The 24509-nt window shown below is 46.4% G+C and overlaps 1 protein-coding gene across 1 annotated transcript in view; it reads right to left on the minus strand.

The window, feature by feature from the left end:
- LOC135544201 (fructose-1,6-bisphosphatase isozyme 2-like) overlaps window positions 1-24509 on the minus strand; it is a 47292-nt gene that overhangs the window by 19729 nt on the left and 3054 nt on the right. Inside the window, exon 2 of the mRNA XM_064971681.1 lies at window positions 104-266. Within this exon, the coding sequence (XP_064827753.1) occupies window positions 104-266 (163 nt within the window). The remainder of the gene's footprint in view (window positions 1-103; window positions 267-24509) is intronic.

The following is a 24509-nucleotide window of genomic DNA, read 5'->3' on the forward strand; positions in this document are numbered from 1 at the left end:
AGGCAAGGAGAGTGAATGTGAGGAATCGATGAAAGATTAACTGAGAAAGAGTATAGTCTTCCAAACTTGTATCTTAACAATTAGAGAGAAGATCAAAAGATACCCTCTTTTCCTTGGGTGTGATGATGGCATGTTCGTTCTCCTCTGACACCATGCAGCAGGTTCCGTATGAAGACCTCAGCATATTAATGACCAGGTCATTAGAGAGGATGTCCAGCTTCTTCTGGTCATCACCCGTCGTGTTCACTGTCCCTGCAATGCCCTGGCTGGAACACACACACACACACACCCTTGTTACCACGACTCCTGTCACCTTCACTGTACTGTGAGAAGTCTACCTGCTGGAGCAGATGTCTTGTGTGTCTGTGGGTGTCCGTGCAGAGCGAGATGCAACATTAGCTGTCAGTCAGTCAAAGATGCTGTGGTTTAAATCCATGAAGGATTTGTTGTAAACAATGTTACAGACAGACTCTCCAGTACATGAGAGGGTGTAACAGATAATGTCACAGGCAGTTAACCCACTGTTCCTAGGCCGTCATTGAAAATAAGAATTTGCTCTTAACTGACTTGCAAAGTTAAATAAAGGTAAAATTAAAATAAATAAAAAAACAGATAATGTTACAGGGAGACTCTCCAGTACAGGATAAGGTTTAACAGATAATGTTACAGGGAGAATCTCCAGTACTAGGATAAGGTGTAACAGATCATGTTACAGGGAGACTCTCAAGTACAGGATACGGTGTAACAGATAATGTTACAGACAGACTCTCCAGTACAGGATAAGGTGTAACAGATAATGTTACAGGGAGACTCTCCAGTACAGGAGCAGGTGTAACAGATAATGTCACAGGGAGACTCTCCAGTACAGGATAAGGTGTAACAGATAATGTTACAGACAGACTCTCCAGTACAGGATAAGGTGAAACAGATAATGTTACAGGGAGACTCTCCAGTACAGCAGCAGGTGTAACAGATCATGTCAGAGGGAGATTCTCCAGTACAGGATAAGGTGTAACAGATAATGTTACAGGGAGACTCTCAAGTACAGGATACGGTGTAATAGATAATGTTACAGGGATACTCTCCAGTACAGCAGCTGGTGTAACAGATAATGTCACAGGGAGATACTTCTATACTAGGACAAGGTGTAACAGACAATGTTACAGAGAGACTCTCCAGTACAGGACAAGGTGTAACAGACAATGTCACAGGGAGACTCTCCAGTACAGGATAAGGTGTAACAGATAATGTTACAGGGAGACTCTCCAGTACAGGATAAGGTGTAACAGATAATGTCACAGGGAGACTCTCCAGTACAGGAGAGGGTGTAACAGACAATGTTACAGGGAGACTCTCCAGTACAGGATAAGGTGTAACAGATAATGTTACAGACAGACTCTCCAGTACAGGATAAGGTGTAACAGATACTGTTACAGGGAGACTCTCCAGTACAGGATAAGGTGTAACAGATAATGTTACAGGGAGACTCTCCAGTACAGGATAAGGTGTAACAGATACTGTTACAGTGACACTCTCCAGTACAGGATAAGGTGTGACAGATAATGTTACAGGGAGACTCTCCAGTACAGGATAAGGTGTAACAGATAATGTTACAGGGAGACTCTCCAGTACAGGATAAGGTGTAACAGATACTGTTACAGTGACACTCTCCAGTACAGGATAAGGTGTGACAGATAATGTTACAGGGAGACTCTCCAGTACAGCATAAGGTGTAACAGATAATTTTACAGGGAGACTCTCCAGTACAGGATAAGGTGTAACAGATACTGTTACAGTGACACTCTCCAGTACAGGATAAGGTGTGACAGATAATGTTACAGGGAGACTCTCCAGTACAGGATAAGGTGTAACAGATGTTACAGGGTGACTCTCCAGTACAGGATAAGGTGTAACAGACAATGTTACAGGCAGTTAACCCACTGTTCCTAGGCCGTCATTGAAAATAAGAATTTGTTCTTAACTGACTTGCCAAGTTAAATAAAGGTAAACTTAAAGTAAATAAAAAAACAGATAATGTTACAGGGAGACTCTCCAGTACAGGATAAGGTGTAACAGACAATGTTACAGTGAGACACTCCAGTACAGGATAAGGTGTAACAGATAATGTTACAGGGAGACTCTCCAGTACAGGATAAGGTGTAACAGATAATGTTACAGGGAGACTCTCCAGTACAGGATAAGGTGTAACAGATAATGTTACAGGGAGACTCTCCAGTACAGGATAAGGTGTAACAGACAATGTCACAGGGACACTCTCCAGTACAGGATAAGGTGTAACAGATAATGTTACAGGGAGGCTCTTTGTCTGTCTGGTTGGGAATTAAGAATATGGCAAACGCCCACTTCAAAGGGAGGCAACATATCGATCCCTGCCTGGACGAGAGGGTGGCCCCTCTACAGCCAATGAACTAAACAAGTTTTTCACCCGCAGGGGTCGCCCCCGCTCCCCTGGCCTGTCTTGAGGAGGACGTCATGGCAACCAAGAGCGCGCTTATCATCAATGAGGAAGTCGTACAACGAGTGTTCAAAAGCGTTGTAGCACGAAAGAGCCCGGGGCCTGATAACATCAGTGGTCGTGTCTTGAAACACTGTTCAGCTGAGAGGAGTCTTCAGCTCTCTCTGTCAGCGGTCCCTCGATACATTTCAAACAATCTATTGTTGTACCTGTCCCAAAAACCTCTCAGCCATCTGCATCAAATGATTACAGACCTGTCACTATGACCTCTCTCTTGATTAAATCTCTTGAAAAGATCATCAAGGCATACATCCTCAACACCACCAGTCACCTTGTTGACCCAATCTGCATACATCCTCAACACTACCAGTCACCTTGTTGACCCAATCTGCATACATCCTCAACACTACCAGTCACCTTGTTGACCCCTCCAATCTGCATACATCCTCAACACTACCAGTCACCTTGTGGACCCCTCAAATCTGCATACATCATCAACAACACCAGTCACCTTGTTGACCCCTCCAATCTGCATACATCCTCAACACCACCAGTCACCTTGTTGACCCCTCCAATCTGCATACATCCTCAACACCACCAGTCACCTTGTTGACCCAATCTGCATACATCCTGAAACACTACCAGTCACCTTGTTGACCCCTCCAATCTGCATACATCCTCAACACTACCAGTCACCTTGTTGACCCCTCCAATCTGCATACATCCTCAACACTACCAGTCACCTTGTTGACCCAATCTGCATACATCCTGAAACACTACCAGTCACCTTGTTGACCCCACCAATCTGCATACATCCTCAACACTACCAGTCACCTTGTTGACCCCTCCAATCTGCATACATCCTCAACACTACCAGTCACCTTGTTGACCCCTCCAATCTGCATACATCCTCAACACTACCAGTCACCTTGTTGACCCCTCCAATCTGCATACATCCTCAACACTACCAGTCACCTTGTTGACCCCTCCAATCTGCATACATCCTCAACACTACCAGTCACCTTGTTGACCCCTCCAATCTGCATACATCCTCAACACTACCAGTCACCTTGTTGACCCAATCTGCATACATCCTGAAACACTACCAGTCACCTTGTTGACCCCTCCAATCTGCATACATCATCAACAACACCAGTCACCTTGTTGACCCCTCCAATCTGCATACATCCTCAACACTACCAGTCACCTTGTTGACCCAATCTGCATACATCCTCAACACTACCAGTCACCTTGTTGACCCCTCCAATCTGCATACATCCTGAAACACTACCAGTCACCTTGTTGACCCAATCTGCATCCATCCTCAACACGACCAGTCACCTTGTTGACCCCTCCAATCTGCATACATCCTCAACACCACCAGTCACCTTGTTGACCCCCTCCAATCTGCATACATCCTGAAACACTACCAGTCACCTTGTTGACCCAATCTGCATACATCCTCAACACTACCAGTCACCTTGTTGACCCCCTCCAATCTGCATACATCCTGAAACACTACCAGTTACCTTGTTCACCCCTCCAATCTGCATACATCATCAACAACACCAGTCACCTTGTTGACCCCCTCCAATCTGCATACATCCTGAAACACTACCAGTCACCTTGTTGACCCCTCCAATCTGCATCCATCCTCAACACTACCAGTCACCTTGTTGACCCCTCCAATCTGCATACATCCTCAACACCACCAGTCACCTTGTTGACCCCCTCCAATCTGCATACATCCTGAAACACTACCAGTCACCTTGTTGACCCAATCTGCATACATCCTCAACACTACCAGTCACCTTGTTGACCCCCTCCAATCTGCATACATCCTGAAACACTACCAGTCACCTTGTTCACCCCTCCAATCTGCATACATCATCAACAACACCAGTCACCTTGTTGACCCCCTCCAATCTGCATACATCCTGAAACACTACCAGTCACCTTGTTGACCCCTCCAATCTGCATACATCCTCAACACCACCAGTCACCTTGTTGACCCCTCCAATCTGCATACATCCTCAACACTACCAGTCACCTTGTTGACCCCTCCAATCTGCATACATCCTCAACACTACCAGTCACCTTGTTGACCCCTCCAATCTGCATACATCCTCAACACTACCAGTCACCTTGTTGACCCCTCCAATCTGCATACATTCTGAAACACTACCAGTCACCTTGTTGACCCCTCCAATCTGCATACATCCTCAACACTACCAGTCACCTTGTTGACCCCTCCAATCTGCATACATCCTCAACACTACCAGTCACCTTGTTGACCCCTCCAATCTGCATACATCCTGAAACACTACCAGTCACCTTGTTGACCCCTCCAATCTGCATACATCCTCAACACTACCAGTCACCTTGTTGACCCAATCTGCATACATCCTCAACACTACCAGTCACCTTGTTGACCCCTCCAATCTGCATACATCCTCAACACTACCAGTCACCTTGTTGACCCCTCCAATCTGCATACATCCTCAACACTACCAGTCACCTTGTTGACCCCTCCAATCTGCATACATCCTGAAACACTACCAGTCACCTTGTTGACCCCTCCAATCTGCATACATCCTCAACACTACCAGTCACCTTGTTGACCCCTCCAATCTGCATACATCCTGAAACACTACCAGTCACCTTGTTGACCCCTCCAATCTGCATACATCCTCAACACTACCAGTCACCTTGTTGACCCAATCTGCATACATCCTCAACACTACCAGTCACCTTGTTGACCCCTCCAATCTGCATACATCCTCAACACTACCAGTCACCTTGTTGACCCCTCCAATCTGCATACATCCTCAACACTACCAGTCACCTTGTTGACCCCTCCAATCTGCATACATCCTGAAACACTACCAGCCACCTTGTTGACCCCTCCAATCTGCATACATCCTCAACACTACCAGTCACCTTGTTGACCCCTCCAATCTGCATACATCATCAACAATACCAGTCACCTTGTTGACCCCTCCAATCTGCATACATCCTGAAACACTACCAGTCACCTTGTTGACCCCCTCCAATCTGCATACATCCTCAACACCACCAGTCACCTTGTTGACCCAATCTGCATACATCCTCAACACTACCAGTCACATTGTTGACCCCTCCAATCTGCATACATCCTCAACACTACCAGTCACATTGTTGACCCCTCCAATCTGCATACATCCTCAACACTACCAGTCACCTTGTTGACCCCTCCAATCTGCATACATCCTCAACACTACCAGTCACCTTGTTGACCCCTCCAATCTGCATACATCCTCAACAACACCAGTCACCTTGTTGACCCCTCCAATCTGCATACATCCTCAACACTACCAGTCACCTTGTTGACCCCTCCAATCTGCATACATCCTCAACACTACCAGTCACCTTGTTGACCCCTCCAATCTGCATACATCCTGAAACACTACCAGTCACCTTGTTGACCCCTCCAATCTGCATACATCCTCAACACCACCAGTCACCTTGTTGACCCCTCCAATCTGCATACATCCTGAAACACTACCAGTCACCTTGTTGACCCCTCCAATCTGCATACATCCTCAACACCAGCAGTCACCTTGTTGACCCCTCCAATCTGCATACATCCTCAACACTACCAGTCACCTTGTTGATCCCCTCCAATCTGCATACATCCTCAACAACACCAGTCACCTTGTTGACCCCTCCAATCTGCATACATCCTCAACACCAGCAGTCACCTTGTTGACCCCTCCAATCTGCATACATCCTCAACACTACCAGTCACCTTGTTGACCCCTCCAATCTGCATACATACTCAACACTACCAGTCACATTGTTGACCCCTCCAATCTGCATACATCCTCAACACTACCAGTCACCTTGTTGACCCCTCCAATCTGCATACATCCTCAACAACACCAGTCACCTTGTTGACCCCCCCAATCTGCATACATCCTGAAACACCACCAGTCACCTTGTTGACCCCTCCAATCTGCATACATCCTCAACACTACCAGTCACCTTGTTGACCCCTCCAATCTGCATACATCCTCAACACCACCAGTCACCTTGTTGACCCAATCTGCATACATCCTCAACACCACCAGTCACCTTGTTGACCCCTCCAATCTGCATACATCCTGAAACACTACCAGTCACCTTGTTGACCCCTCCAATCTGCATACATCCTCAACACTACCAGTCACCTTGTTGACCCCTCCAATCTGCATACATCCTCAACACCACCAGTCACCTTGTTGACCCAATCTGCATACATCCTCAACACCACCAGTCACCTTGTTGACCCCTCCAATCTGCATACATCCTGAAACACTACCAGTCACCTTGTTGACCCCTCCAATCTGCATACATCATCAACACCACCAGTCACCTTGTTGACCCCTCCAATCTGCATACATCCTCAACACTACCAGTCACCTTGTTGACCCCTCCAATCTGCATACATCCTCAACACTACCAGTCACCTTGTTGACCCCTCCAATCTGCATACATCCTCAACACTACCAGTCACCTTGTTGACCCCTCCAATCTGCATACATCCTCAACACTACCAGTCACCTTGTTTACCCCTCCAATCTGCATACATCCTCAACACCACCAGTCACCTTGTTGACCCCTCCAATCTGCATACATCCTCAACACCACCAGTCACCTTGTTGACCCAATCTGCATACATCATCAACACTACCAGTCACCTTGTTGACCCCTCCAATCTGCATACATCCTCAACACTACCAGTCACCTTGTTGACCCCTCCAATCTGCATACATCCTCAACAACACCAGTCACCTTGTTGACCCCTCCAATCTGCATACATCCTCAACACTACCAGTCACCTTGTTGACCCCTCCAATCTGCATACATCATCAACACTACCAGTCACCTTGTTGACCCCTCCAATCTGCATACATCCTCAACACCACCAGTCACCTTGTTGACCCCTCCAATCTGCATACATCCTCAACACCACCAGTCACCTTGTTGACCCCTCCAATCTGCATACATCCTGAACACTACCAGTCACCTTGTTGACCCCTCCAATCTGCATACATCCTCAACACTACCAGTCACCTTGTTGACCCCTCCAATCTGCATACATCCTCAACACTACCAGTCACCTTGTTGACCCCTCCAATCTGCATACATCCTGAACACTACCAGTCACCTTGTTGACCCCTCCAATCTGCATACATCCTCAACACTACCAGTCACCTTGTTGACCCCTCCAATCTGCATACATCCTCAACACTACCAGTCACATTGTTGACCCCTCCAATCTGCATACATCCTCAACACTACCAGTCACCTTGTTGACCCCTCCAATCTGCATACATCCTCAACACCACCAGTCACCTTGTTGACCCCTTCCAATCTGCATACATCCTCAACACCACCAGTCACCTTGTTGACCCCCTCCAATCTGCATACATCCTGAAACACTACCAGTCACCTTGTTGACCCCTCCAATCTGCATACATCCTCAACACTACCAGTCACCTTGTTGACCCCTCCAATCTGCATACATCCTCAACACTATCAGTCACATTGTTGACCCCTCCAATCTGCATACATCCTCAACACTACCAGTCACCTTGTTGACCCCTCCAATCTGCATACATCCTCAACAACACCAGTCACCTTGTTGACCCCTCCAATCTGCATACATCCTGAAACACTACCAGTCACCTTGTTGACCCCTCCAATCTGCATACATCCTCAACACTACCAGTCACCTTGTTGACCCAATCTGCATACATCCTGAAACACTACCAGTCACCTTGTTGACCCCTCCAATCTGCATACATCCTCAACACTACCAGTCACCTTGTTGACCCCTCCAATCTGCATACATCCTGAAACACTACCAGTCACCTTGTTGACCCCTCCAATCTGCATACATCATCAACAACACCAGTCACCTTGTTGACCCCCTCCAATCTGCATACATCCTGAAACACTACCAGTCACCTTGTTGACCCCTCCAATCTGCATACATCCTCAACACTACCAGTCACATTGTTGACCCCTCCAATCTGCATACATCCTCAACACTACCAGTCACCTTGTTGACCCCCTCCAATCTGCATACATCCTGAAACAATACCAGTCACCTTGTTGACCCCTCCAATCTGCATACATCCTCAACACTACCAGTCACCTTGTTGACCCCTCCAATCTGCATACATCCTCAACACCAGCAGTCACCTTGTTGACCCAATCTGCATACATCCTGAAACACTACCAGTCACCTTGTTGACCCCTCCAATCTGCATACATCCTCAACACCAGCAGTCACCTTGTTGACCCAATCTGCATACATCCTGAAACACTACCAGTCACCTTGTTGACCCCCTCCAATCTGCATACATCCTGAAACACTACCAGTCACCTTGTTGACCCCTCCAATCTGCATACATCCTCAACACTACCAGTCACCTTGTTGACCCCTCCAATCTGCATACATCCTGAAACACTACCAGTCACCTTGTTGACCCCTCCAATCTGCATACATCCTCAACACTACCAGTCACATTGTTGACCCCTCCAATCTGCATACATCCTCAACACTACCAGTCACCTTGTTGACCCCTCCAATCTGCATACATCCTCAACACTACCAGTCACCTTGTTGACCCCTCCAATCTGCATACATCCTCAACACTACCAGTCACATTGTTGACCCCTCCAATCTGCATACATCCTCAACACTACCAGTCACCTTGTTGACCCCTCCAATCTGCATACATCCTGAAACACTACCAGTCACCTTGTTGACCCCTCCAATCTGCATACATCCTGAAACACTACCAGTCACCTTGTTGACCCCTCCAATCTGCATACATCATCAACACCACCAGTCACCTTGTTGACCCAATCTGCATACATCCTCAACAACACCAGTCACCTTGTTGACCCCTCCAATCTGCATACATCCTCAACACTACCAGTCACCTTGTTGACCCCTCCAATCTGCATACATCCTCAACACTACCAGTCACCTTGTTGACCCCTCCAATCTGCATACATCCTCAACACTACCTAGTCACCTTGTTGACCCCTCCAATCTGCATACATCATCAACACCACCAGTCACCTTGTTGACCCCTCCAATCTGCATACATCCTCAACACTACCAGTCACCTTGTTGACCCCTCCAATCTGCATACATCCTCAACACTACCAGTCACCTTGTTGACCCCTCCAATCTGCATACATCCTCAACACTACCAGTCACCTTGTTGACCCCTCCAATCTGCATACATCATCAACACCACCAGTCACCTTGTTGACCCCTCCAATCTGCATACATCCTCAACACTACCAGTCACCTTGTTGACCCCTCCAATCTGCATACATCCTGAACACTACCAGTCACCTTGTTGACCCCTCCAATCTGCATACATCCTCAACACTACCAGTCACCTTGTTGACCCCTCCAATCTGCATACATCCTCAACACCAGCAGTCACCTTGTTGACCCCTCCAATCTGCATACATCCTCAACACTACCAGTCACCTTGTTGACCCCTCCAATCTGCATACATCCTGAAACACTACCAGTCACCTTGTTGACCCCTCCAATCTGCATACATCCTGAAACACTACCAGTCACCTTGTTGACCCCTCCAATCTGCATACATCCTGAACACTACCAGTCACATTGTTGACCCAATCTGCATACATCATGAAACACTACCAGTCACCTTGTTGACCCCTCCAATCTGCATACATCCTGAAACACTACCAGTCACCTTGTTGACCCCTCCAATCTGCATACATCCTCAACACTACCAGTCACCTTGTTGACCCCTCCAATCTGCATACATCCTCAACACTACCAGTCACATTGTTGACCCCTCCAATCTGCATACATCCTCAACACTACCAGTCACCTTGTTGACCCCTCCAATCTGCATACATCCTGAAACACTACCAGTCACCTTGTTGACCCCTCCAATCTGCATACATCCTGAAACACTACCAGTCACCTTGTTGACCCCTCCAATCTGCATACATCCTCAACAACACCAGTCACCTTGTTGACCCCTCCAATCTGCATACATCCTCAACACTACCAGTCACCTTGTTGACCCCTCCAATCTGCATACATCCTCAACAACACCAGTCACATTGTTGACCCCCTCCAATCTGCATACATCCTCAACACTACCAGTCACCTTGTTGACCCCTCCAATCTGCATACATCCTCAACACTACCAGTCACCTTGTTGACACCTTCAATCTGCATACATCCTGAACACTACCAGTCACCTTGTTGACCCCTCCAATCTGCATACATCCTCAACACTACCAGTCACCTTGTTGACCCCTCCAATCTGCATACATCCTCAACACTACCAGTCACCTTGTTGACCCCTCCAATCTGCATACATCCTGAAACACTACCAGTCACCTTGTTGACCCCTCCAATCTGCATACATCCTCAACACTACCAGTCACCTTGTTGACCCCTCCAATCTGCATACATCCTCAACACTACCAGTCACATTGTTGACCCCTCCAATCTGCATACATCCTCAACACTACCAGTCACCTTGTTGACCCCTCCAATCTGCATACATCCTGAAACACTACCAGTCACCTTGTTGACCCCTCCAATCTGCATACATCCTGAAACACTACCAGTCACCTTGTTGACCCCTCCAATCTGCATACATCATCAACACCACCAGTCACCTTGTTGACCCAATCTGCATACATCCTCAACAACACCAGTCACCTTGTTGACCCCTCCAATCTGCATACATCCTCAACACTACCAGTCACCTTGTTGACCCCTCCAATCTGCATACATCCTCAACACTACCAGTCACCTTGTTGACCCCTCCAATCTGCATACATCATCAACACTACCAGTCACCTTGTTGACCCCTCCAATCTGCATACATCATCAACACCACCAGTCACCTTGTTGACCCCTCCAATCTGCATACATCCTCAACAACACCAGTCACCTTGTTGACCCCTCCAATCTGCATACATCCTGAAACACTACCAGTCACCTTGTTGACCCCTCCAATCTGCATACATCCTCAACACTACCAGTCACCTTGTTGACCCAATCTGCATACATCCTCAACACCACCAGTCACCTTGTTGACCCCTCCAATCTGCATACATCCTCAACACTACCAGTCACCTTGTTGACCCGTCCAATCTGCATACATCCTCAACACTACCAGTCACCTTGTTGACCCCTCCAATCTGCATACATCCTGAAACACTACCAGTCACCTTGTTGACCCCTCCAATCTGCATACATCCTCAACACTACCAGTCACCTTGTTGACCCCTCCCATCTGCATACATCATCAACAATACCAGTCACCTTGTTGACCCCTCCAATCTGCATACATCCTGAAACACTACCAGTCACCTTGTTGACCCCCTCCAATCTGCATACATCCTCAACACCACCAGTCACCTTGTTGACCCAATCTGCATACATCCTCAACACTACCAGTCACATTGTTGACCCCTCCAATCTGCATACATCCTCAACACTACCAGTCACATTGTTGACCCCTCCAATCTGCATACATCCTCAACACTACCAGTCACCTTGTTGACCCCTCCAATCTGCATACATCCTCAACACTACCAGTCACCTTGTTGACCCCTCCAATCTGCATACATCCTCAACAACACCAGTCACCTTGTTGACCCCTCCAATCTGCATACATCCTCAACACTACCAGTCACCTTGTTGACCCCTCCAATCTGCATACATCCTCAACACTACCAGTCACCTTGTTGACCCCTCCAATCTGCATACATCCTGAAACACTACCAGTCACCTTGTTGACCCCTCCAATCTGCATACATCCTCAACACCACCAGTCACCTTGTTGACCCCTCCAATCTGCATACATCCTGAAACACTACCAGTCACCTTGTTGACCCCTCCAATCTGCATACATCCTCAACACTACCAGTCACCTTGTTGACCCCTCCAATCTGCATACATCCTCAACACTACCAGTCACCTTGTTGACCCCTCCAATCTGCATACATCCTCAACACTACCAGTCACCTTGTTGACCCCTCCAATCTGCATACATCATCAACACCACCAGTCACCTTGTTGACCCCTCCAATCTGCATACATCCTCAACAACACCAGTCACCTTGTTGACCCCTCCAATCTGCATACATCCTGAAACACTACCAGTCACCTTGTTGACCCCTCCAATCTGCATACATCCTCAACACTACCAGTCACCTTGTTGACCCCTCCAATCTGCATACATCCTGAAACACTACCAGTCACCTTGTTGACCCCTCCAATCTGCATACATCCTCAACACTACCAGTCACCTTGTTGACCCAATCTGCATACATCCTGAAACACTACCAGTCACCTTGTTGACCCCTCCAATCTGCATACATCCTCAACACTACCAGTCACCTTGTTGACCCCTCCAATCTGCATACATCCTCAACACTACCAGTCACCTTGTTGACCCCTCCAATCTGCATACATCCTCAACACTACCAGTCACCTTGTTGACCCCTCCAATCTGCATACATCCTCAACACTACCAGTCACCTTGTTGACCAAATCTGCATACATCCTCAACACTACCAGTCATTTTGTTGTCCCTTGTTGACCCCTCCAATCTGCATACATCATCAACAACACCAGTCACCTTGTTGACCCCTCCAATCTGCATACATCCTGAAACACTACCAGTCACCTTGTTGACCCCTCCAATCTGCATACATCCTCAACAACACCAGTCACCTTGTTGACCCCTCCAATCTGCATACATCCTGAAACACTACCAGTCACCTTGTTGACCCCTCCAATCTGCATACATCCTCAACACTACCAGTCACCTTGTTGACCCAATCTGCATACATCCTGAAACACTACCAGTCACCTTGTTGACCCCTCCAATCTGCATACATCCTCAACACTACCAGTCACCTTGTTGACCCCTCCAATCTGCATACATCCTGAAACACTACCAGTCACCTTGTTGACCCCTCCAATCTGCATACATCATCAACAACACCAGTCACCTTGTTGACCCCCTCCAATCTGCATACATCCTGAAACACTACCAGTCACCTTGTTGACCCCTCCAATCTGCATACATCCTCAACACCACCAGTCACATTGTTGACCCCCTCCAATCTGCATACATCCTCAACACTACCAGTCACCTTGTTGACCCCCTCCAATCTGCATACATCCTGAAACAATACCAGTCACCTTGTTGACCCCTCCAATCTGCATACATCCTCAACACTACCAGTCACCTTGTTGACCCCTCCAATCTGCATACATCCTCAACACCAGCAGTCACCTTGTTGACCCAATCTGCATACATCCTGAAACACTACCAGTCACCTTGTTGACCCCTCCAATCTGCATACATCCTCAACACCAGCAGTCACCTTGTTGACCCAATCTGCATACATCCTGAAACACTACCAGTCACCTTGTTGACCCCCTCCAATCTGCATACATCCTGAAACACTACCAGTCACCTTGTTGACCCCTCCAATCTGCATACATCCTCAACACTACCAGTCACCTTGTTGACCCCTCCAATCTGCATACATCCTGAAACACTACCAGTCACCTTGTTGACCCCTCCAATCTGCATACATCCTCAACACTACCAGTCACATTGTTGACCCCTCCAATCTGCATACATCCTCAACACTACCAGTCACCTTGTTGACCCCTCCAATCTGCATACATCCTCAACACTACCAGTCACCTTGTTGACCCCTCCAATCTGCATACATCCTCAACACTACCAGTCACATTGTTGACCCCTCCAATCTGCATACATCCTCAACACTACCAGTCACCTTGTTGACCCCTCCAATCTGCATACATCCTGAAACACTACCAGTCACCTTGTTGACCCCTCCAATCTGCATACATCCTGAAACACTACCAGTCACCTTGTTGACCCCTCCAATCTGCATACATCATCAACACCACCAGTCACCTTGTTGACCCAATCTGCATACATCCTCAACAACACCAGTCACCTTGTTGACCCCTCCAATCTGCATACATCCTCAACACTACCAGTCACCTTGTTGACCCCTCCAATCTGCATACATCCTCAACACTACCAGTCACCTTGTTGACCCCTCCAATCTGCATACATCCTCAACACTACCTAGTCACCTTGTTGACCCCTCCAATCTGCATACATCATCAACACCACCAGTCACCTTGTTGACCCCTCCAATCTGCATACATCCTCAACACTACCAGTCACCTTGTTGACCCCTCCAATCTGCATACATCCTCAACACTACCAGTCACCTTGTTGACCCCTCCAATCTGCATACATCCTCAACACTACCAGTCACCTTGTTGACCCCTCCAATCTGCATACATCATCAACACCACCAGTCACCTTGTTGACCCCTCCAATCTGCATACATCCTCAACACTACCAGTCACCTTGTTGACCCCTCCAATCTGCATACATCCTGAACACTACCAGTCACCTTGTTGACCCCTCCAATCTGCATACATCCTCAACACTACCAGTCACCTTGTTGACCCCTCCAATCTGCATACATCCTCAACACCAGCAGTCACCTTGTTGACCCCTCCAATCTGCATACATCCTCAACACTACCAGTCACCTTGTTGACCCCTCCAATCTGCATACATCCTGAAACACTACCAGTCACCTTGTTGACCCCTCCAATCTGCATACATCCTGAAACACTACCAGTCACCTTGTTGACCCCTCCAATCTGCATACATCCTGAACACTACCAGTCACATTGTTGACCCAATCTGCATACATCATGAAACACTACCAGTCACCTTGTTGACCCCTCCAATCTGCATACATCCTGAAACACTACCAGTCACCTTGTTGACCCCTCCAATCTGCATACATCCTCAACACTACCAGTCACCTTGTTGACCCCTCCAATCTGCATACATCCTCAACACTACCAGTCACATTGTTGACCCCTCCAATCTGCATACATCCTCAACACTACCAGTCACCTTGTTGACCCCTCCAATCTGCATACATCCTGAAACACTACCAGTCACCTTGTTGACCCCTCCAATCTGCATACATCCTGAAACACTACCAGTCACCTTGTTGACCCCTCCAATCTGCATACATCCTCAACAACACCAGTCACCTTGTTGACCCCTCCAATCTGCATACATCCTCAACACTACCAGTCACCTTGTTGACCCCTCCAATCTGCATACATCCTCAACAACACCAGTCACATTGTTGACCCCCTCCAATCTGCATACATCCTCAACACTACCAGTCACCTTGTTGACCCCTCCAATCTGCATACATCCTCAACACTACCAGTCACCTTGTTGACACCTTCAATCTGCATACATCCTGAACACTACCAGTCACCTTGTTGACCCCTCCAATCTGCATACATCCTCAACACTACCAGTCACCTTGTTGACCCCTCCAATCTGCATACATCCTCAACACTACCAGTCACCTTGTTGACCCCTCCAATCTGCATACATCCTGAAACACTACCAGTCACCTTGTTGACCCCTCCAATCTGCATACATCCTCAACACTACCAGTCACCTTGTTGACCCCTCCAATCTGCATACATCCTCAACACTACCAGTCACATTGTTGACCCCTCCAATCTGCATACATCCTCAACACTACCAGTCACCTTGTTGACCCCTCCAATCTGCATACATCCTGAAACACTACCAGTCACCTTGTTGACCCCTCCAATCTGCATACATCCTGAAACACTACCAGTCACCTTGTTGACCCCTCCAATCTGCATACATCATCAACACCACCAGTCACCTTGTTGACCCAATCTGCATACATCCTCAACAACACCAGTCACCTTGTTGACCCCTCCAATCTGCATACATCCTCAACACTACCAGTCACCTTGTTGACCCCTCCAATCTGCATACATCCTCAACACTACCAGTCACCTTGTTGACCCCTCCAATCTGCATACATCATCAACACTACCAGTCACCTTGTTGACCCCTCCAATCTGCATACATCATCAACACCACCAGTCACCTTGTTGACCCCTCCAATCTGCATACATCCTCAACAACACCAGTCACCTTGTTGACCCCTCCAATCTGCATACATCCTGAAACACTACCAGTCACCTTGTTGACCCCTCCAATCTGCATACATCCTCAACACTACCAGTCACCTTGTTGACCCAATCTGCATACATCCTCAACACCACCAGTCACCTTGTTGACCCCTCCAATCTGCATACATCCTCAACACTACCAGTCACCTTGTTGACCCCTCCAATCTGCATACATCCTCAACACTACCAGTCACCTTGTTGACCCCTCCAATCTGCATACATCCTGAAACACTACCAGTCACCTTGTTGACCCCTCCAATCTGCATACATCCTCAACACTACCAGTCACCTTGTTGACCCCTCCCATCTGCATACATCATCAACAATACCAGTCACCTTGTTGACCCCTCCAATCTGCATACATCCTGAAACACTACCAGTCACCTTGTTGACCCCCTCCAATCTGCATACATCCTCAACACCACCAGTCACCTTGTTGACCCAATCTGCATACATCCTCAACACTACCAGTCACATTGTTGACCCCTCCAATCTGCATACATCCTCAACACTACCAGTCACATTGTTGACCCCTCCAATCTGCATACATCCTCAACACTACCAGTCACCTTGTTGACCCCTCCAATCTGCATACATCCTCAACAACACCAGTCACCTTGTTGACCCCTCCAATCTGCATACATCCTCAACACTACCAGTCACCTTGTTGACCCCTCCAATCTGCATACATCCTCAACACTACCAGTCACCTTGTTGACCCCTCCAATCTGCATACATCCTGAAACACTACCAGTCACCTTGTTGACCCCTCCAATCTGCATACATCCTCAACACCACCAGTCACCTTGTTGACCCCTCCAATCTGCATACATCCTGAAACACTACCAGTCACCTTGTTGACCCCTCCAATCTGCATACATCCTCAACACTACCAGTCACCTTGTTGACCCCTCCAATCTGCATACATCCTCAACACTACCAGTCACCTTGTTGACCCCTCCAATCTGCATACATCCTCAACACTACCAGTCACCTTGTTGACCCCTCCAATCTGCATACATCATCAACACCACCAGTCACCTTGTTGACCCCTCCAATCTGCATACATCCTCAACAACACCAGTCACCTTGTTGACCCCTCCAATCTGCATACATCCTGAAACACTACCAGTCACCTTGTTGACCCCTCCAATCTGCATACATCCTCAACACTACCAGTCACCTTGTTGACCCCTCCAATCTGCATACATCCTGAAACACTACCAGTCACCTTGTTGACCCCTCCAATCTGCATACATCCTCAACACTACCAGTCACCTTGTTGACCCAATCTGCATACATCCTGAAACACTACCAGTCACCTTGTTGACCCCTCCAATCTGCATACATCCTCAACACTACCAGTCACCTTGTTGACCCCTCCAATCTGCATACATCCTCAACACTACCAGTCACCTTGTTGACCAAATCTGCATACATCCTCAACACTACCAGTCATTTTGTTGTCCCTTGTTGACCCCTCCAATCTGCATACATCATCAACAACACCAGTCACCTTGTTGACCCCTCCAATCTGCATACATCCTGAAACACTACCAGTCACCTTGTTGACCCCTCCAATCTGCATACATCCTCAACACTACCAGTCACCTTGTTGACCCAATCTGCATACATCCTCAACACTACCAGTCATTTTGTTGTCCCTTGTTGACCCCTCCAATCTGCATACATCCTCAACAACACCAGTCACCTTGTTGACCCCCTCCAATCTGCATACATCCTGAAACACTACCAGTCACCTTGTTGACCCCTCCAATCTGCATACATCCTCAACACCACCAGTCACATTGTTGACCCCCTCCAATCTGCATACATCCTCAACACTACCAGTAAAACCCATGTGTGTATCAATCATTTTGAGGAGAGTAAAACCCATGTGCATATCAATCATTTTGAGGGCAGTAAAACCCATGTGTGTATCAATCATTTTGAGGAGAGTAAAACCCATGTGCGTATCAATCATTTTGAGGGCAGTAAAACCCGTGTGCGTATCATATTTGGAGGGCAGTAAAACCCATGTGCGTATCATATTTGGAGGGCAGTAAAACCCATGTGCGTATCAATCATTTTGAGGGCAGTAAAACCCATGTGCGTATCAATCATTTTGAGGGCAGTAAAACCCATGTGCGTATCAATCATTTTGAGGGCAGTAAAACCCCTGTGCGTATCAATCATTTTGAAGGCAGTAAAACCCATGTGTGTATCAATCATTTTGAGGGCAGTAAAACCCCTGTGCGTATCATATTTTGAGGGCAGTAAAACCCATGTGCGTATCAATCATTTTGAGGGCAGTAAAACCCCTGTGCGTATCATATTTGGAGGGCAGTAAAACCCATGTGCGTATCATATTTGGAGGGCAGTAAAACCCATGTGCGTATCAATAATTTTGAGGGCAGTAAAACCCATGTGCGTATCAATCATTTTGAGGGCAGTATAACCCATGTGTGTATCAATCATTTGGAAGGCAGTAAAACCCATGTGCGTATCAATCATTTTGAGGGCAGTAAAACCCATGTGCATATCAATCATTTTGAGGGCAGTAAAACCCATGTGTGTATCAATCATTTTGAGGGCAGTAAAACCCATGTGCGTATCAATAATTTTGAGGGCAGTAAAACCCATGTGCTTATCAATCATTTTGAGGGCAGTAAAACCCATTTGTATCAATCTTTTTGAGGGCAGTAAAACCCATGTGCGTATCAATAATTTTGAGGGCAGTAAAACCCATGTGCGTATCAATCATTTTGAGGGCAGTATAACCCATGTGTGTATCAATCATTTGGAAGGCAGTAAAACCCATGTGCGTATCAATCATTTTGAGGGCAGTAAAACCCATGTGCATATCAATCATTTTGAGGGCAGTAAAACCCATGTGTGTATCAATCATTTTGAGGGCAGTAAAACCCATGTGCGTATCAATAATTTTGAGGGCAGTAAAACCCATGTGCGTATCAATCATTTTGAGGGCAGTAAAACCCATGTGTGTATCAATCATTTTGAGGGCAGTAAAACCCATGTGTATCAATCAATTGGAGGGCAGTAAAACCCATGTGCGTATCAATCATTTTGAGGGCAGTAAAACCCATGTGCGTATCAATCATTTTGAGGGCAGTAAAACCCATGTGCGTATCAATCATTTTGAGGGCAGTAAAACCCCTGTGCGTATCATATTTGGAGGGCAGTAAAACCCATGTGCGTATCATATTTGGAGGGCAGTAAAACCCCTGTGCGTATCAATCATTTTGAGGGCAGTAAAACCCATGTGCGTATCAATCATTTTGAGGGCAGTAAAACCCATGTGTGTATCAATCATTTTGAGGGCAGTAAAACCCATGTGCGTATCAATAATTTTGAGGGCAGTAAAACCCATGTGCGTATCAATAATTTTGAGGGCAGTAAAACCCATGTGTGTATCAATCATTTTGAGGGCAGTAAAACCCATGTGCGTATCAATAATTTTGAGGGCAGTAAAACCCATGTGCGTATCAATCATTTTGAGGGCAGTAAAACCCATGTGTATCAATCATTTGGAGGGCAGTAAAACCCATGTGCGTATCAATCATTTTGAGGGCAGTAAAACCCATGTGTGTATCAATCATTTTGAGGGCAGTAAAACCCATGTGCGTATCAATCATTTTGAGGGCAGTAAAACCCATGTGTGTATCAATCATTTTGAGGGCAGTAAAACCCATGTGTATCAATCAATTGGAGGGCAGTAAAACCCATGTGCGTATCAATCATTTTGAGGGCAGTAAAACCCATGTGCGTATCAATCATTTTGAGGGCAGTAAAACCCATGTGCGTATCAATCATTTTGAGGGCAGTAAAACCCATGTGTGTATCATATTTAAAGGGCAGTAAACCCATGTGCATATCATATTTAAAGGGCAGTAAAACCCATGTGTGTACCAATCATTTGGAGGGCAGTAAAACCCATGTGTGTATCATATTTAAAGGGCAGTAAAATGCATGTGTGTATCATATTTAAAGGGCAGTAAAACCCATGTGCGTATCAGTCATTTGGAGGGCAGTAAAACCCATGTGTGTATCATATTTAAAGGGCACTAAACCCATGTGTGTATCAATCATTTGGAGGGCAGTAAAACCCGTGTGCGTATCATATTTAAAGGGCACTAAACCCATGTGCGTATCATATTTGGAGATTTCTCCTCATCATTTAACACAATCAATCCGTTCTTCCTCGCGGACAGACTGAGAGGAGACTTGGGACTTGATGCTCATCACATGGATCACCAACTTCCTAACTGATAGGTCTCAGCAGGTACGAGTTGGCAACACACTCTCTGAGGTGGGTACTGCTTCAGTTGGAACCCCACAGGGCAGTGTTCTTTCACCAATACTATACATACTGTATACAGACAGCTGCCGGAGTCGGGTTCCCAGGGCGACACCTGATCAAATATGCTGACCATACTGCTTTGGTCAGTCTTCTCGAAGGGGATGAGATGGAACACGGACTCTGAATGATTTTACTGTCTGGTGTGAGTCATCCCATCTAATATTAAATAAACTCAGCAAAAAAAGAAACGTCCCTTTTTCAGGACCCTGTCTTTCAAAGATAATTCGTAAAAATCAAAATAACTTCATAGATCTTCATTCAAAAGGGTTTAAACACTGTTTCCCATAATTGTTCAATGAACCATAAACAATTAATGAACATGCACCTGTGGAACGGTCGTTAAAACATTAACAGCTTATAGACAGTAGGCAATTAAGGTCACAGTTATGAAAACTTAGGACACTAAAGAGGCCTTCTACTGATTCTGAAAAACACCAAAAGAAAGATGCCCAGGGTCCCTGCTCATCTGCGTGAACGTGCCTTAAGCATGCTGCAAGGAGGCATGAGGACTGCAGATGTGGCCAGGGCAATAAATCGCAATGTCCGTACTGTGAGACGCCTAAGACACTGCAACAGGGAGACAGGACGGACAGCTGATCATCCTCGCAGTGGCAGACCACGTGTAACAACACCTGCACAGGATCGGTACATCCGAACATCACACCTGCGGGACACACCTGCAGGACAGGTACAGGATGGCAACAACAACTGCCCGAATTACACCAGGAAAACAAAATCCCACCATCAGTGCTCAGACTGTCCGCAATAGGTTGAAAGAGGCTGGACTGAGGGCTTGTAGGCCTGTTGTAAGGCAGGTCCTCACCAGACAAATACAATAGAGGATGACTCTTCCCATCCACTTCACCCTGAATTCCAGCTCCTTCCCTCTGGTTGCAGGTACAGACTACCTAACGTCAAAAAAAGTGCCAAGTTCTCTTTTATTCCAAATGCAATTCTGCAACTTAACAAATGTTGGACTAATTGCACTTGCCCTGCCTATTTGTTTGTAAATATCCTTTGCTATTTATTTTAGATTTTTAGATGTTTTATGTTTTATGACTGCTGCAAGATGAATTGCCTCTTTGAGGACATTAAAGTTTTCGAAATCTGAATCTCTCTCCCTCTCTCTCTCTCTCTCTCTCTCTTTCTCTCTCTCTCTCTCTCTCTCTCTCTCTCTCTCTCTCTTTCTCTCTCTCTCTCTCTCTCTCTCTCTCTCTCTCTCTCTCTCTCTCTCTCTTCCCTCCCCCTCTCTCTCTCCCTCCCCCTCTCTCTCTCCCTCCTTCCATCACTAAGGAATTACAATGGTATATATATATTTATATCCACACACGAATCTCACATTGTATTCGCCACATGTGAAGGCACGACAACACCTCTTCTCCCTCAGGAGGCTGAAACATTTTCTGATCTCAGATCTTCAAAACGTTCTAAAGCTGCAACATTGAGTGGCTGCATCACCTCTTAGTACGGCAACCAGTTGAGTATGTGGAGCATCAGCATTTGTGGGTCAAAATGAACAGAAACAAAGGACTTTCTTTTGAAACTCATCAGTCTATTCTTGTTCTGAGAAATGAAGGCTATTCCATGCGAGAAATTGCCAAGAAACTGCAGATCCCGTACAGCACTGTGTACAACTCCCTTCACAGAACTGCGTGAACTGGATCTAACCAGAATAGAAAGAGTGGGAGAATAGAAAGAGTGCACAACTGAACAAGAGGACAAGTATATTAAAGTGTCTGGCTTGAGAACAGACGCCTCACAAGTCCTCAACTGGCAGCTTCATTAAATATTACCCGCAAAACACCAGTCTCAACGTCAACAGTGAAGAAGCGACTCCGGGATGCTGGCCTTCTAGGCAGAGATGCAAAGAAAAAGCCATCTCTCAGACTGGCCAATAAAAAGAAAAGATTAAGATCGGCAAACGAGAAAAAGCCATATCTCAGACTGGCCAATAAAAAGAAAAGATTAAGATGAGCAAAAGAACACAGACACTGGACAGAGGAACTCTGCCTAGAAGGCCAGCATCCCGGAGTCACCTCTTCACTGTTGACGTTGAGACTGGTGTTTGAGGGTACTGGTTAATGAAGCTGCGTTTTCGGTTTGAGCTTCTAGTCAGGAAATCTATGCAGCCTACTCAAACACTTGTTACAGCTACTGTTCACAGGTCTCCTGGGCCATATACAGCATTCCTCACTGAGTTCCCTGAATTCCTATCAAACCTTGAAGTCATGGCAGATAATATAAACATTTTTGGTGACTTTAATATTCACATGGAAAAGCGTATCTAGTTTTGTCCAACATGTCTCCAGACCGACTCACTGCCACAGTCTGGACCTAGTTTTGTCCAGTGGAATAAATATTGTGGATCTTAATGTTTTTCCTTATAATCCTAGACTGTTGGAACACCATTTTATATGTTTGCAACAAATAATCTGCTTAGACCCCAACCAGGGATCATCAAAAGCCGTTCTGTAAAATCGGTTAACCACCTAACTGGCTGCTTCCTGTGCTTGGCCCTCCTATGTTGAATATAATGAACGCCTCCCTACCCACCGGATACAAATTCTCAGACAACCCAAAGATTCCTAGATGCCCTTTCAGACTCCCTCCACCTACCCAAAAATCGGTTAACCACCTAACTGAGGAATTAAATGTAACCTTGCATAATACCCTAGATGCAGTCGCACCCCTAAAACATTTGTCATAAAAACTAGCTCCCTGGTATACAGAAAAACCCAAGCCCTGAAGCAAGCTTCCAGAAAATTGGAAAGGAAATGGTGCTGCACCAAACTGGAAGTCTTCCAATTAGCTTGAAAAGACAGTACAGTGAGGTATCGAAGAGCCCTCATTGCTGCTCCATCATTCTATTTTTCCAACTTAATTGAGGAGAATAAGAACAATCCAAAATAAATGTTTGTTGCTGTAGCAAAGCTAACTAAAAACAGCATTCCCCAAGAGAGGATGGCTTTCACAAAGATCATGATCATTAGGAAGCAAATTGCGGACTCCTCTTTAAATCTGCGTATTCCTCCAAAGCTCAGTTGTCCTGAGTCTGCACAACACTGCCAGGACCTAAGTGTAATATTTGTGTTGTGGAGAAATGACCAGGCAGGAGACGCGAGTACAGTTAGTTTTCGTTTAGTCAAAACCCCTCCTGCTCTACAGTTCCCGGCATTCCAGTGCGCATGTGCATTTCCTATTAGGTGTAGTAACGTAACACTGCCATAATGCATTACTGCTTAGTAACAGCACAGTAACTAATATAAACAGATGTAGATCCCAGACACTAAGATCAAGGGAAACACTCAAGTGTTTTAGTACTTTGTCTCTTGACACATTGATGAAAATAATCATGGCCTCTAAACCTTCAAACTGCATACTGGACCCTCGTCCAACTAAACTACGGAAAGAGCTGCTACTGTGCTTGGTCCTCCTATGTTGTACATAATAAACAGCTCTCTATCCACCGGATGTGTACCAAACTCA

The sequence above is a fragment of the Oncorhynchus masou genome, chromosome 1 (assembly GCF_036934945.1).
Source record: "Oncorhynchus masou masou isolate Uvic2021 chromosome 1, UVic_Omas_1.1, whole genome shotgun sequence".
Lineage (NCBI taxonomy): Eukaryota > Metazoa > Chordata > Actinopteri > Salmoniformes > Salmonidae > Oncorhynchus > Oncorhynchus masou.